We start from the raw sequence: 17500 nt of genomic DNA on the forward strand, positions 1-17500 counted from the left end.
TTTGTCCCCGACGCACAGATGCGAGCTCGCACAAAAGCCGTCCAGAGGCGTGGGCTGAGCCGGGCTGACAGTAATTATAGCCGTGGCGTTCGGATTGAGAAGGTGGAGGGGGGAGAAAAACAACAGCCAAGCAGCGGTGGCGCTCTGAAGCATGTCCTTCAGAACTTGGTCCGCTGGCTCCAAAATGGAGGCTTGCTGGGGAGTTAAAGAGTTCAGGACATTGTTAGGTTGTCGCTTCATAAGCAGCTGCTGTGATTGCCGCTCAGGAGACGGACACGCGTGTTTAGCTTCCAGACGAGCGAGAATGAGCCGGAGAGCTGAAGTGAATTGATCCGGCAGAGGTGCTTTTGAAGCGCCGGCTTTACGGGTTTGTTTTGTCAACCTAAAGGAATTGTAATTCTTGCAAGACTACAATAAAGCCCGAATCAAAATACAATACAAGTTGTTGACTGGTTGGTACGATCGAGCCGGAAAAAATGGTGACACATAGGGGTGTAACGGTACCCAAAAATTTCGGTTCGGTACGTGCCTCGGTTTAGAGGTCACGGTTCGGTTCATTTTCGGTAAAGTAAGAAAACAACAAAATATAAATGTTTGGGTTATTTATTTACCAAATTTGTAAACAATGGCATAACATACATATACACACAGGGTCCATTGCCAGGGTTAATGTGGTCAACATATATCAAATAAAAACTAAATAAGATAAGGCTCAGAATGGTTTCTTAACAAAACCTTTCTACATATAAAGTGCTTTTTTTGATTGATTGATTAAGACTTGTATTAGTAGATTGCACAGTACAGTACATATTCCATAAAATTGACCACTAAATGGTAACACCCGAATAAGTTTTTCAATTTGTTTAAGTCGGGGTCCACGTTAATCAACATTAAACTGCCTCAAGTTGTTGCGCAGATTAAATAAAATGACAAAACTTTTCTTCTACATATAAAAAGTGCAACATTAAACAGTTTCAAGTCAACTCAGCCTCAGATTAACAAAGTAAATAGCCTAGCGTGTACCGTATTTTTTCGGAGTACAAGTCGCTCCGGAGTATAAGTCGCACTGGCCGAAAACGCATAATAAAGAAGGAAAAAAACATATATAAGTTGCACTGGAGTATAATTTGCATTTTTTGGGGAAATGTATTTGATAAAACCCAACACCAAGAATAGACATTTGAAAGTCGATTTAAAATAAATAAAGAATAGTGAACAATAGGCTGAATAAGTGTACGTTATAAGACGCATAAATAACCAACTGAGAACGTGCCTGGTATGTTAACGTAACATATTATGGTGAGAGTCATTCAAATAACTATAACATATAGAACATGCTATACGTTTACCAAACAATCTGTCACTCCTAATCGCTAAATCCGATGAAATCTTATACGTCTAGTCTCTTACGTGAATGAGATAAATAATATTATTTGATATTTTACGGTAATGTGTTAATAATTTCACACATAAGTCGCTCCCCCGGCCAAACTATGAAAAAAACTGCGACTTATAGTCCGAAAAATACGGTAGATGTATTTTATTTCAATAAAATTGGTTGAAAGTGTGTTTAGAAGTACTTTTTTGTGTATCCCTATTACAGTGTAAGTAAGATTGGTTGAAAAAACAATGAACTGTGGGCATGACTTAGTAATTAATTGTTCCTAAGTCAATAGCCAATTGTCTAATGATTAAAAGACTGAAGATATTTCTATTACATGCATGCTAGCACGTCTTCCAAAGCATTTTAAACACAAAGCACAGAAGGATAGACGAGAAAAAATGACTATCCTATTGTTCGAGTGCTGTTTGACCTCCGGAAAAGAGCCAGGAAGTCATTGGAAGTATTCTTTTCCTATCGCGTTTCCCGTGACAAAGGATGAGGTCTTTGGTTGTAAAAGGTAACACTGAGTAGCATCTGTCGAAAGCGGGTTTCCAACCACAGATCCAAACGGCTTTGATTTGCTCCCGTTTTACGTCGGTGCCTTTTTATTCTACGGCCCAGGGTGATTGGCGAGCAAACAGCCTTAAAACTAACTGTGCTTACTGAAGCATTACTTGCTAATTTGTTTTCCGTTGCTGACAAAGAGCTTCTGGCTCCAAATGCGTGACTGTGAAACCAAAAAAAATGGAACAAAAAAACCCTCTGTTGTGTCTTTATTTGCTTTGCTTTAAACGACTGCAAGCTGTCGCTATTGATTATAGTGGATTTTATGGAGATTACCGGGTAAGTAGGGTAGGGTGTAGCATCAGGTACGATAAGATGGTCAGATCATCGATCTTTGCCCCCGTTTTCTGACTCAGCCATAGAAACAGTGTTTGGCATCTATGTTGGGCTTGGTTACCAATGTTTTACAAGTGCATGGTTCAAAGTCCGAGCACGTGCCATCTCCTGGCCAAGTAAGCAGGTGGGCGAGCACAACCTTTAATAAGAGCTTTGACGAATCCTTGATGAAGAAAAAAATAAATGTAGACAGCAAAGGGGCTGCATGTTTTAAAGTGTCAGTAAATCGGCGTAGGATTAAGTATGCTAAGATGCATCCGAGCAATCATAAAGAGACATCAAACAAACCGACACCGCTGGAAGGTTTTTGATCTTGTATCAGTCAAGTGTGGATCGGATTGCAGATAACGATGAATGGATGAGGATGTAATAAAATAATAATCGTCCTTTATTACAAAACAAATGAAGAGCAGATGATTTACCGAAGACTATAAAAATGGGACCCATTACCTCCCTGCTTGGCACGCAGCATCAAGGGTTGGAATTGGGGGTTAAATCACCACAATGATTCCCGAGCGTGGCCACCGCTGCTGTTTGCTGCTCCCCTCACTTCACAAGGAGTGGAACAAGGGGATGGGTCAAATGCAGAGAGTAATTTCACCACGCCGAGTGTGTGTGTGACTATCAGTGGTACTTTAACTTTACTTTAACTTATACCTAATGCTACATCACTAAAGAAGTCAGACAAAGAAAAGTACAACAGGACCATGTCAGTAGTTCGCAGTCGCAAATTCAGGGCAAATCTAAAAATACCGATATGGCAATATAACACAGTACCTTTTCTAACGACATATCATCAATTTTTTAATGCCTTAAAGGCGCTGTTTGAAACGTTTGTGCACTAACTTTCCAAAGTGTTAAATGCCTCATAACCCATCCTTTTATATCTGCATTAGCTTTGTGTGTTGTCAGCTAATGATGTTAGCTATCATTGCATGTACATTCTATCATAAAAACAGCAATTCTGCAAATTGTTAGATGCCTCTCTTAAGCCTGCTTTTGTGTATGTGAACGCACTCCCTGTGTGTACGAGATAGTGATGAGTGACCAGCCTGTACGCCAGACAAATTCCTCGGACCGACTAGTAATTTTTAGTCAATATTATTAGTAATTGTGAAACATATAATCACTTTAAAAATATATATATATATATTCTGTTAAGGCAGTAAAGCTTGCCGGTGGTGTTCTTGTTATATGTTTTTGGTTTGAAAAATGTAACTGTGTGCAAACTATGGATGTAGAATTGTCTCACATCAACTTATATATATATATATATATATATATATATATATATATATATATATATATATATATATATATATATATATATATATATATAGACTACCGTTCAAAAGTTTGGGGTCACATTGAAATGTCCTTATTTTTTAAGGAAAAGCACTGTACTTTTCAATGAAGATAACTTTAAACTAGTCTTAACTTTAAAGAAATACACTATATACATTGCTAATGTGCTAAATGACTATTCTAGCTGTAAATGTCTGGTTTTTGGTGCAATATCTACATAGGTGTAGAGAGGCCCATTTCCAGCAACTATCACTCCAGTGTTCTAATGGTACAATGTGTTTGCTCATTGGCTCAGAAGGCTAATTGATGATTAGAAAAACCCTTGTGCAATCATGTTCACACATCTGAAAACAGTTTAGCTCGTTACAGAAGCTACAAAACTGACCTTCCTTTGAGCAGATTGAGTTTCTGGAGCATCACATTTGTGGGGTCAATTAAACGCTCAAAATGGCCAGAAAAAGAGAACTTTCATCTGAAACTCGACAGTCTATTCTTGTTCTTAGAAATGAAGGCTATTCCACTAAATTGTTTGGGTGACCCCAAACTTTTGAACGGTAGTGTATATATATATGATATTAATACATATGCATATATTAATAAATATACAAATACAAATGTGATATAGAAATAAATAAATCATTTGTATAAATAAACGCGTATTTGTAAATATATTTTTGAGATTTAAATATAAATATGCTTTATTTTGTATGTGTATTTGTATTGAATTTGCCAATGTGGATCACTTTTTTGCTTTTGTGTCGATGAGACATTCCTCCCACAAACCAGATGCACAACTAAACGTGACTTACACACTCCCCTGAACAACCAGCAGTTTAGAACTTTGCCATTCCTTTCTTTTAAATGGACAACGTTTTAATAGTCAATTCATTTTCTGTAACAGCTGAATGAGCAGCACAGTTACAGTATAAATACATATTTATGAATGAATTAGTCATCTTTGTGGCCCAAAGCACATGCCTAAAATAACTTAAGCTGCATTTAAAAGTTGTTGGAAAAATTAGAGCCATTAAATACGTGTATGCTTTATTACCTGACTAGTTGATTGATCACTAAGATAGTTGACTATCAAATTAGTCGTTAAATGGAGCCCTAGTGTGCACGTCTCACATAAAGATTGTGAATAATAGTCAAAATTCGAGAAAAGTGCAGTAGAGGAAATGTTTTTGGCAAGTGTCAAGAAACTTGGTCCACTTTCTGTACAGTTGCAATTGATGGAAATATTTGATTTACTACGTGTTTTGACCTATTAATGATTACAGTCATCAAATAGAAATACAGTATTTTCTGGACTAAAAGGCGCACTTAAGATCCTTTTTTTCCCTCAAAACTCGACAGTGGCCTTATAACCTGATGCGCCTAATGTACGGAATAATTCTGGTTTTGCTCACCGAGCTCGAAGCTACTTTATTGGGTACATGGTGAAATCATAAGTGTGACCAGTAGATGGCAGTCACACATAAGAGATACGTGTAGACTGCAATATGACTCAAGTAAACACCACCAACATTTTATATGTTCCATTGAAAATATAGAACATTACACGCGGCGCTCAAAAATCTATCAAAATGTTTTAGTACGACTTTGGTAAGCTATGAAGCTGCACCACTTGATGGATTATACTGTGCTTCAACATACGAGGATTATTATGGTGTGTGTATAAGGTAAGACATATTATCTGGCGTTTTGTTTCGCAATATTATGCAAAAGCAACTTTTCTTACTTTCTGGTACCTGCTGATGTGTATTTGAGATCTGCATAAGTCCTGAAAATTTGCGCAAGTTTGCCACTATAGTCCGTGCCGACGCCGTAGTCGATAAGCTTCTTCTTTTTCTCTATCTTCTTGTTATGGGGCATTCATCCTCCGCTGTTGCCATTTGTAATATAAAGTAGTGTAAAGTTCTTACTTATATCTGTCAGTAAACTCGCTATGGAAGCACTAAAACATACCGGTGTAGTGAGTTTACATTATCCACCCAAGGAACTTTAGTTATTAGAGTTCCGGTCGGACGTTTTTTCACGGGACACATTTCCGGCGTTGTTATTGTTACACTAGTGATCCACGGATGAGGAGATGCTGTTCCGTTATTGATTGAAGTAAAGTCTGAATGTCATTAAAACAGTTAGCTCCATCTTTTGACACTTCTTCCACTCCCGTCCTTGCGCGCTACACCGCTGCAACGAAGATGACGGGGAAAAGACGCTGCCGAAGGTGAGCCACGTAAATAAGACCGCCCAGAAAACGGCGCACCCTGAAGCAACTGTTAGGAAGATGATCTGTAAAACATAATCTATGCAACATTTTGACCAAATAACCACCATTACATGTTATGTAGACCACAAGGAAGTGTTTTACATTTAGAAAAAAATAATAATAATATGACTCCTTTAATGCGCCCTATAATCCGGTCGGTGCACCTTATATATGAAAAAAGATAGAAAATAGACCATTCATCGGCAGTGCGCCTTATAATCAGGGGCGCCCTATGGAAAATACGGTATGTCAAATATTGCAATTTCACAATGCTGTCTCATATCATGATTCAAGTATCGGTGATTGAAATCCTTGCCTATACCCAGCCCTAGTAGCGCCCCCGTCGTTATTGTAACCAACATAATATGTAACTGTACTTCTTAGCTGTACTAGACTTTATCACAAAATGCTATGTGCAGAGGATGGTGCGGAAATAAGTTGTTACAAGTGTGCATGAAGCTGTTTGTATGAAGTCAGTGTTGTTTTAGCATTACTTATTCGCATAGCAATTTTAAAATAGGGATTGGCATTTGGCTAAACGTCCTTGGTCTACCATCCATCTATCTCTTACCCAAGCATGTTACAGGGAGGCACTTTCCATATGCTGCTTTGGATGTAAACAGATAAATCCAATTCCCCCTCTTGTCGCCTTCTCTCGCCCGCTCTTTCAAAGCGAGCTGCTCCATCGTAAGCGCTCAGGTGTTGATTTTATAAAAGAGCGCGCTCGGCAAAAGCGCAGCTCTTGCAATTTAATGGCAAACTTATGTCAGAGAAAGCAGGCCTGCCTTGTTTACTCGGCAGAAATAAAGTAGCCCTAAGCCGTCTTTTCATCAACCAGTGTGGGGGCCTGTTTTGAAGAAAAGAGTAAAAAAGAAGAAGAAGTGGGAAGCAAAAACCAAAAAAACCACCACCCAAGGCGTCAAGTAAAGCCTTCATGTCTTTCAAAGCTTGACGGGCTTCTTTTTGAAAAAGCATCGCAGGGCCGTAGCCGGCGATAGAAGCTAGCTTGATAGCTCGCAACACATGCCTATAGCTCAAAAAAAAAAAAAAAAAAAGAAAGAAGAAACACACAAAACATAGGCTTTAATTTATTTTCCGTTTTCCCACCCTATGGTGAAGCTTTGTAGACACGCCAAGACAGGGCCCCTATGCGTCCAACGCCGTTTTAGAAGGTATAATTACAGAGGCTGGCGTGTAGTAAATTTAAACATTCTGCAAAACCTGCAATATGCGGTCACCCTGTGTCATATTGAAGACATATTAGGTCGTTTTTCACCTCATCAACTTTCACAACGCTAATGCTAAAATACAGATTTTTAAAAAAATTATCCTTAAAGGGCAAATGCAATTTTTTATTTGTATTTTGCCTATGATTCTTCTACTGGCTGCCACAACAACTTCCAGTCAGGATTTCGACCTCTTCATAGCAGAGACAACCCTTCTTAAAGTTATAAATGACATCCGTCTAAACACAGACTCTGGCAAAACTTCAGTATTAATGCTTTTGGACCTCAGTGCTGCATTTGACACTGTCGACCACTCAATACTTTTGGACAGGTTGGAAAACTGGGTGGGGATCTCAGGCACAGTTTTAAGCTTTCATATCTACAAGATAGGAACTATTTTGTTTCCATTGGTGACTTTGTATCAGAACCAACCAACGTAACGTGTGGAGTCCCCCAAGGTTCAATCTTGGGGCCGACTTTATTTAACATTCTATATGCTCCCACTAGGACAAATCATGCAAAATAATAACATTGACCATCATTGCTATGCCGATGACACCCAAATCTATGTAGCGCTATCACCAAATGACTATCGCCCCATAGATCTTCTGTGCCAGTGCATTGAGCAAGTCAAACACTGGATGTGCCAAAATTTCCTACAACTAAATGAAGATAAAACTGAGATAATTGTTTTTGGTGCTAAAAAAGAAAGGTTTAAAGTCGTCCAACACCTTCAATCACTGTCCCTGAAAACCTCAAATAAAGCCAGAAATCTTGGGGTTATTTTAGATTCTGATTTACATTTCGACAGTCACATCAAATCAGTAACAAAATCGGCCTACTATCACCTCAAAAATGTAAAAAGACTTAGAGGGCTCATGTCAGCTCAAGACTTTGAAAAACTTGTACATGCCTTTATTACCAGTAGGCTAGACTATTGTAATGGTCTCCTTGCAGGTCTTCCCAAAAAAACTGTCAGGCAGTTACAGCTTGTTCAGAACGCTGCTGCTAGAGTTCTAACAAAGACCAAAAAATGTGAGCACATTACACCAATTCTTAAATCCTTACATTGGCTCCCTGTGCATCAGAGAATTGATTTCAAAATCCTCCTGCTCACATATAAATCACTACATGGTCTAGGGCCGAAGAATATTACTGATATGCTCCCACTATATAAGCCCTCTAGATCACTAAGATCTTCTGAGACCAATCTGTTAGCGGTTCCAAGAGTAAACTCAAATCAAGGGAGAGCATCATTCAGTCACTATGCAACAAATAGCTGGAATAAACTTCCTGAAGATGTCAGACTTTCCCCAACTCTGACTACTTTTAAAACTAGACTGAAGACTTTTATGTTCACCTTAGCTTTCAGCTAAATCTTTTAACTTTTAACGTCTGCACTGTTTTTATTTTTATTGTCTGCATTTTAATTTTGCTTTTATTTTCTTTCATTTCACTTTGTTGTCTGTGAAGCACTTTGAGTCTGCCTTGTGTATGAAAAGCGCTATACAAATAAAGTTGCCTTGCCTTGCCTTGCCTTGCCTATGATTCACAATTCTTATGTGAGACAACAACACGTATATATATTTTTGTGTTATGCATTCTAAATAGTAAATAAACGCTACCAAAAGTCAGCTAAGAATGCCAGCATTTAGTTATGGTAAATGGTAAATGGGTTATACTTGTATGGCGCTTTTCTACCTTCAAGGTACTAAAAGCGCTTTGACACTATTTCCACATTCACACACTGATGGCGGGAGCTGCCATGCAAGGCGCTAACCACCACCCATCAGGAGCAAGGGTGAAGTGTCTTGCTGTGTGTGTGTGTGTGTGTGTGTGTGTGTGTGTGTGTGTGTGTGTGTGTGTGTGTGTGTGTGTGTGTGTGTGTGTGTGTGTGTGTGTGTGTGTGTGTGTGTGTGTGTGTGTGTGTGTGTGTGTGTGTGTGTGTGTGTGTGTGTGTGTGTGTGTGTGTGTGTGTGTTCTCGTATTTCTAAGAAGGAAAAGTATCTTCCATATGAGGAGGTGTGAACAAGTGATGACATAAATCACGGTCCCAATAACATTGCATCTAATAGAGAATGTCTCATTCCGGGGCGGCGTGGCGAAGTTGGTAGAGTGGCCGTGCCCGCAATCGGAGGGTTGCTGGTTACTGGGGTTCAATCCCCACCTTCTACCATCCTAGTCATGTCCGTTGTGTCCTTGGGCAAGACACTTCACCCTTGCTCCTGATGGCTGCTGGTTAGCGCCTTGCATGGCAGCTCCCGCCATCAGTGTGTGAATGTGTGTGTGAATGGGTGAATGTGGAAATACTGTCAAAGCGCTTTGAGTACCTTGAAGGTAGAAAAGCGCTATACAAGTATAACCCATTTATCATTTATTTATCATTTGCACCCCTGCTGGTGACATCTATCAAAATGAGGGTGGTCCCAAAAAAGGAGGAATTTTTCACATTGTGTGTCGCTTTTAAAAGTGCTACCCCTCTGGTCAACATATGAAATAACAAGTGTGTGTAAAAATTTGAAGTGCTCCCCCTCTGGCCAACATATGTAATAGCACGTGTGTAAGAAATTGAAATGCGCCCCCTTTGGCCAAAATTAATTAAAAAAACATAAATAAATATGTATATAGAGACATACTGTAATAACTTGAAGTAAATAATAAAGATTAAAAACCACTTACAAACAAAAAATCTCCCGCCCCCAAAAAAGAACTAAAAGCAGTCTTTTTCTCACAGTGTCAACTTTTTTCGTATAAAATTAGGAACAATTTCTCATATTCTTCCTGTTTCTGTAATATTGCAATATTTTCTCGTAAAATTATTACTTTTTTTATGTTAAATTATTACTTTTTAATGCAAAATGGTGACATTTGCCATATAAAATTCTGACCTTTATCACAATATTGCCTATTTTTTTGTTGTTCTTGTAAATTATTGAAATTTTTTGAGTAAAATGATGACTCTTGTCATCATTTTGCCAAGTAAAATTCCGATTATTATTAATATATTGCCAACATTTAAAAGTTTTCTTATAAAATTGTGACTTGCGTTGAGTAAAATTACGACTTTTATTATAACACTGCCAAAATTCTAAGTTTTTCTTGTAAAATTCCAACTCATTTTTCACAACAAGCTTTTTTTTCATATATCTGCATAGTATGTATATATTATTAGTTATTATTATTATTATTTTTAAGTCATTTTGACAGTATTGCACAATCGTATAGCACTCATAAAAAGTTAGGAAGATTGGCCTGTGGGTGAAATTTTAAAATATAATGCATGCTTCAAATGTATTTATACAAGTAAATAATAAATGGAAAACACTAATATTTAGTTTGACTTGATATATTCTTATACAAGCTGTTTGAATGTTTCTCGCTGAGAATAAAGTTGCAGTTTTACTTTCCCTACTACTATCTGGGAAGTACCCTGCTCGAATGTCTGTGAAGCTTGTTTTGGGGGATGGCCTGCTACAACGCTGAATCCTTATTTGGTCAGAAAGTTCACATCGACAGTTCCTAAACGAAAATAACTTCAGCTTGTTGATGAGACTACCTTGGGGAGGAAAAAAGGACCACACACGCATCAGTGCAGTGCAAATTGGAGCAACTGCTTGCTTCACTCGCCATTCCTCATTTTACATTAATGAGCGCTTGCATGCGAAGCCATAAGAGACTTCTCTAAGATAAGTTGGAGGGCAAAGCACCTTCAATTATTGGTGCATGGAGTCCAATTTAAGCATTTTTTAAAGTGCTTTTATTGGAATTAGTTAATTGCCAGATATCTACAAGGTGCAGATGCATGAGTAGAAACTACTGCAAAACAGCAACAATACACAAAAAAATAACAACGCAGTTTCACCTTGCACCTCTTGTTCCGTACGCTGCTGAACATGGACAACTTCATAAGATGCCCATTAAATATGAATCATCACATCCTTTCTACAGAGCCACACGAGAACATTACTGTATAGAGCGAATCAGAAAAAGAAGCCCATGCCTGAGTTAAAATATTGTGTTGTACTGTTTTATCACTTGTCCTTTTATTTGCCACTTATGCACTTAAGGTGCCATTATTGTTACATTTTTAAGACGTGTACTACAGTATAACCGCAAAAGGCAAACATCTTAGGAGTTTAAATTTTGAGCTGGACAAGGTGAATATCGCAAAACAATGCTAGCCTGTTTTGCCATTTTGACGTGTTATTATATAAAGTAAATAAACCATCAATTAAAAAATAAACTCATTTTTGGGACTGCACCATAAATATCAGACAGATAATTATGGGGCCGATATGTTGAATTAGGACATCACACCGATAAATCTTCTCCGGAGCTCACTGTAAACAAATATGGTGTCAATCGTGTGGGACTGTGTGGAACATATTTCGCATGCGAGGAGGGCAAAACATCACACTTCAACACATCGAATATTTGAGATGATTCAGTAGAAGATATTGACTTTTGTCAGGACAAATTTACAGGTACACTTTGTCAATTCCACATTTTTTTTAATCTTTTTAACCCCACGTGTGAACAAACTACAGGTAAATTTACATTTAAAAAAATAATAGATATAAATAATAATAATCGGTTATTGTTCTTGAGGGGCATGACGTTATCAGTATCGGCTTGAAAAACAAATATTGAGCATCCCTAGTTATTCTTAAATTTGTATAATATTTAGGAAAGTTAAAAATGTTCTACGTCAGGTGAGGTTATCAAAAAACTGACCCTGTGACGTCATAAAATTTAACTAGCCAGTAACAATTTAAAGAAATGTACTTTTAAAAACAGTAAATGACTTTGACTTCAAGTTATCTGGAATCTCCATTTTTTTAAGTCTTGTAGTTGATGTAAGGCAAAAACGCTCATAAGTCATCTAAATTGGGATGCGATTAAAATTGTCAGGAAAAACACACCTCCAAATCAGCACAAAATGTCAGTTTGAATCCCGAGACATTGTCACGTCCTGCATTGTCACGTTTTCACGCTATTCTATTGATAATGTTAGCTTTTACACTAGCGTGACAAATCCAAACAATCTAGTCCATATTGCATCCGACATCAAAGCTTCCAGGGTAAAACTACGGCCCAAATCAGACAACCTTTCCACCCATGGTACAAATAATCCACAACCAACATTTATTCAGTGTTTTTTAACTTTAGAAAGTAGAGATGTCCGATAATATCGGCCTGCCGATGCTTTAAAATGTAATATCGGAAATTACCTGTATTGTTTTTTTAATTATCTGTATCGATTTTTTTTGTTTTTTTTTATTAAATCAACATAAAAAACACAAGATACACTTACAATTAGTGCACCAACCCAAAAAACCTCCCTCCCCCATTTACACTCATTCACACAAAAGGGTTGTTTCTTTCTGTTATTAATATTCTGGTTCCTACATTATATATCAATATATATCAATACAGTCTGCAAGGGATACAGTCCGTAAGCACACATGATTGTGCGTGCTGCTGGTCCACTAATAGTACTAACCTTTAACAGTTAATTTTACTCATTTTCATTAATTACTAGTTTCTATGTACCTGTTTTTATATTGTTTTACTTTCTTTTTTATTCAAGAAAATGTTTTTAATTTATTTATCTTATTTTATTTTATTAATTTAAAAAAAAAGGACCTTATCTTCACCATACCTGGTTGTCCAAATTAGGCATAATAATGTGTTAATTCCACGACTGTATATATCGATATCAGTATCGGTTGATATCGGTATCTGTAATTAAAGAGTTGGACAATATCGGAATATAGGATATCGGCAAAAAGCCATTATCGGACATCCCTATTAGAAAGTTATATGGTTGAAAACGATAATGATGGGAAGTCCTCAAAGGCTTATTTTGAAAATGTAATTTTGTTTATATATGATATGCAATCTGTTGTTGTGTTCCCTAATTTAAGTGTACATAAATGAAGGTGTGTGTTGCTGAGTCCGACGTGGACGTGATCTGGACTGTACAAGGGTGCTTATTTTGAAAATGCAATGTAATTTGTGGATTGTATGCAATCTGTTGTGTTCCCTGGTTTTCAGTGTACATGGGTGAAGGTGTGTGTTGCTGAGCACCACCTGGACATAATCTGAACTGGACCTGGTTTTAAGAACCCTTTTGAACAATCTGATTTCATTGACAACCTGGTCTGGTGAAGATAAGGTCCTTTTTAAAAATTAATAAATAAAATAAGATAAATAAATAAAAAACTTTTTCTTGAATAAAAAAGAAAGTAAAACAATATAAAAACAATTACATAAAAAATAGTAATTAATGAAAATGTTAGTGGACCAGCAGCACAAACAATCATGTGTGCTTCAAGGACTGTATCCCTTGCAGACTGTATTATTCTATATTGTAGGAACCAGAAGTTTAATAACGGAAAGAGACAGCCTCTTTTGTGTGAATGAGTGTGGATGAGTGTGGATGGGGGAGGGAGGTTTTTTGGGTTGGTGCACTAATTGTAAGTGTATCTTGTGTTTTTTATGTTGATTTAATAAAAAAAATAAAATAAAAATAAAATAATAATAATCCACAACCAACACAGAAAGTTAACACATGTGGTACAAGACCCACAACCTGCCCACTGAACTATGTGGACATTGTAGAAAATGGCTGCGCACCACAAATAATTCAAAATCACAACCATTTAAATCTCCTACAAGGCATGATGGATAAAATGCAAAATATTCTCTCTCCACACCTCAACATTTTTGATGCATTTGAGCTGCTTGGTATTTCTGATTGATAACAAAACATTAAGTAGGTCACCAGGGAATAAACAAGGTAGAAGTGGTTGACATACTTTTAATATCTAATTCAGCTATCATATTGTAGTGATTGCAGGGTGTTAATAACAGTTAAAGTTGTATAAAGTTAAAGTACCAATGATTGTCACACACACACTAGGTGTGGCGAAATTGTTCTCTGCATTTGACCCATCACCCTTGATCACCCCCTGGGAGGTGAGGGGAGCAGTGGGCAGCAGAGGTGGCCGCGCCCGGTAATAATTTTTGGTGATTTAACCCCCAATTCCAACCCTTGATGCTGAGTGCCAAGCAGGGAGGTAACGGGTCCCATTTTTATAGTCTTTGGTATGACTCGGCCAGGGTTTGAACTCACGACCTACCGATCTCAGGGCGGACACTCTAACCACTAGGCCACTGAGTAGGTCATGTGTTGTTGTTCAATCTGTTTGCTAAATCTTGTTTTAAGTAATGCTTCAACAAACTGAACCCTGAGCTAAACAGTTTTGAATATTTATTATGACAATGTGGTTTCCCTCTTTGGTTACAATACTAAAAACCTAGCAGCTTTATCGAACTCTGTATGTGCTAAATGTTGCTATTCAGCTGTTGGTGTGAAAGTCATGTGTGTTACACTAGCTATTCATGCTGACTGAGCAGTTTTCTCCAATTATAACATAGCTTCTACGAATCCGGTAGGTGTTAGGATACTGCCGTGCTGCCTTCAGGCGTACAATTTGGGTTTGACATGAATTCCCATGTTACAAAAAAAAAAATTCAACAGCAATCTTACCTGTCCTGGCGTTAATGGCAAAGAACCCCTGGGGATTGCCGCTGGTGATCCGGTAGGCGAGTTTATCGCTGGCCTTGGCGTCCGGGTCCACCGCCTCTATCTTGATGATGGACACGTCCTTGGGGGAGTTCTCCATCACGGAGGGGTAGTAAACAGGCTCGGAGGCTTGCGGCGCGTTGTCGTTGACATCCTGCACCTCGATGTAGACCTCCACAAAGGCCGACAGGGGCACCACGCCGCGGTCCATGGCGTAGACTGTCAGCCAGTAGTGAGGCGTGGTTTCGTGGTCCAGCAGTTCTTGAGTTCGGATGACGCCTGAAGAAACAGGAGTGTGTTGTCAGGGTGTGACTGGGTGATATGGCTGAAAACCACATCACGACATAAGCGTTTTATTTCACTCAATATTGATAATTATTAGAGATGTCCGATAGTATCGGACTGCCGATATTATCGGCCGATAAATCGGAAATTATCTGTATCGGTTTCAAAATTATCGGTATCGGTTTCAAAAAGTAAAATTTATGACTTTTTAAAACGCCGCTGTGTACACGGACGTAGGGAGAAGTTCAGAGTGCCGATAAACATTAAAGGTCCTGCCTTTGCTTGCCAGCCCAGTCACATAACATCTACGGCTTTTCACACACACACAAGTGAATGCAAGACATACTTGGTCAACAGCCATACAGGTCACACTGAGGGTTTAACACTCACAAATATGCGCCACACTGTGAACCCACACCAAACAAGAATGACAAACACATTTCGGGAGAACATCCGCACCGTAACACAACATAAACACAACAGAACAAATACCCAGAACCCCTTGCAGCACTAACTCTTCCGAGACGCTACAATACACACCCCCCGCTACCCCCCCTCAACCCCCCCAACCCTGCCCACCTCAACCTCCTCATGCTCTCCCAGGGAGAAATTCCAAGCTGCTGTTTTGAGGCATGTTAAAAAAAATAATGTACTTTGTGACTTCAATAATAAATATGGCAGTGCCATGTTGGCATTTTTTTCCATAACTTGAGTTGATTTATTTTGGAAAACCTTGTTACATTGTTTAATGCATCCAGCGGGGCATCTCAACAAAATTAGCCATAATAATGTGTTAATTCCACGACTGTATATTAAGTTAAAGTACCAATGATTGTCACACACACACTAGGTGTGGTGAAATTTGTCCTCTGCATTTGACCCATCCCCTTGATCACCCCCTGGGAGGTGAGGGGAGCAGTGGGCAGCACCGGTGCCGCGCCCGGGAATCATTTTTGGTGATTTAACCCCCAATTCCAACCCTTGATGCTGAGTGCCAAGCAGGGAGGTAATGGGTCCCATTTTTATAGTCTTTGGTATGACTCGGCCAGGGTTTGAACTCACAACCTACCGATCTCAGGGCGGACACTCTAACCACTAGGCCACTGAGTAGGTTATATATCGGTATCGGTTGATATCGGAATCTGTAATCAAGAGTTGGACAATATCGGAATATCGGACATCGGCAAAAAAGCCATTATCGGACATCTCTATTTGCTACACATCTTAAAATGCAGCTAAAAATGTAAAAGCTGCCAGTTTGATCATTTTGGTTTCTCTCAAGCAAATAGGCTAACATAGCATGATGTTGCTGTTAAAATGTGATTAAGGTTAGCGCTTTAGCAAATATAGACATGCAAGTGTCGCTAACGCTGGTGCCGTCCCGGACAAAGTGCAGCACGGGACATTTAACAATTTGTAAAATCGAGCTTCCAGTTGAAGGCGGCTCTAGTGAAGACGTCAACAAGCGGCAGGTTTTGTGGTGTTTACATTAGCTAGCAGGGAAGGTCGTTTTACTGCCATGTGGGGGAATACAACCTTCAGCTGAACAAACAAAAGAGCTTTCAGAGACACGTGAATCGTACAAGTTGACAAATGGTATATATGTATATGTATATGTATAAACATTGAAACGAGTGTAGAAGTTGGCCAGATGCAGCAACTAAAGAAAATAAATGGGACTGTCTGGGTATTGGGGACAAATGTGATTAAATACAATAAGACCACAAGAAGGGGGGATTTAATGAAGCCACTGAAGGGATTCCAAGTGTATTTAGACTAATTAAAAGACTAAATGAAGGGAGAAGGCGCAGAGCAGACTTTTTTAGTACTATTACTACCAGTAGTAGATTCTTTCTGAAAAAAAAGATGAATGGAAATTTAGGAATGTTGAAAAAACAATGAAAAAAATATATATAATATAATAACGTAATACATGTTCAGGCATTTTAATTAACTTAACATATTGGATATTAACAACGGTATATTTTCTATTATTAGTCGTTCACTTTTATTGTAATCATATTGTGCTGTGCTCGAGTTCCTCCTGCTCCTTTTCAGAAATTGTGTAAATGCAACCATGTGGTGTTCCTTAATGGAACTTATTAAGCATGCCTGAAACAAATAAATTGACTCATAAACGCTACAATAATTACAAGTGTAAAAAAAAAATTCAACAAATAGCTCCATGTAATATTTGCTTTTATTATTTTTATTATGCAGTGTCTATAATTGCATGTGTCATTTTTATGTATGTACATTTAACCCTTGTTTATCGCTGTCAATTGGTTGATTTACTACCAGGACTGTGGTAAATTAACTTCCTCAAAATAGGAATTATGAATTATACATTTAATATTTTCATAGTGAGACTATACAAACAGTTTATGACCTTTAAAATGTGCTTTTATTTAACATTTTCTAGAAATGGAATAACACCTAGTGTACATAGACACCCTTAAAGACACTTGTTTAATTCAATATAGTAATGCGGCTTGGAGCTGAGCCAATAAGTGGCCACGATACTCAACAGCCAGCTT

General features: G+C 38.2%; 1 protein-coding gene across 12 annotated transcripts in view; it reads right to left on the reverse strand.

Moving 5' to 3' along the window:
* Positions 1-17500, reverse strand: part of fat1a (FAT atypical cadherin 1a) — a 172947-nt gene that overhangs the window by 123865 nt on the left and 31582 nt on the right. For all 12 annotated transcript variants that reach the window (XR_009821845.1, XR_009821846.1, XR_009821848.1 and 9 more), the window contains exon 3: positions 14643-14957. Coding sequence is in view for 8 of the 12 variants with exons in the window: in XM_062026646.1 (XP_061882630.1) it covers positions 14643-14957 (315 nt within the window). In the remaining 4 variants the exon portion in view is untranslated. The remainder of the gene's footprint in view (positions 1-14642; positions 14958-17500) is intronic.

Source organism: Entelurus aequoreus, linkage group LG18 (genome assembly GCF_033978785.1).
Source record: "Entelurus aequoreus isolate RoL-2023_Sb linkage group LG18, RoL_Eaeq_v1.1, whole genome shotgun sequence".
Classification (NCBI taxonomy): domain Eukaryota; kingdom Metazoa; phylum Chordata; class Actinopteri; order Syngnathiformes; family Syngnathidae; genus Entelurus; species Entelurus aequoreus.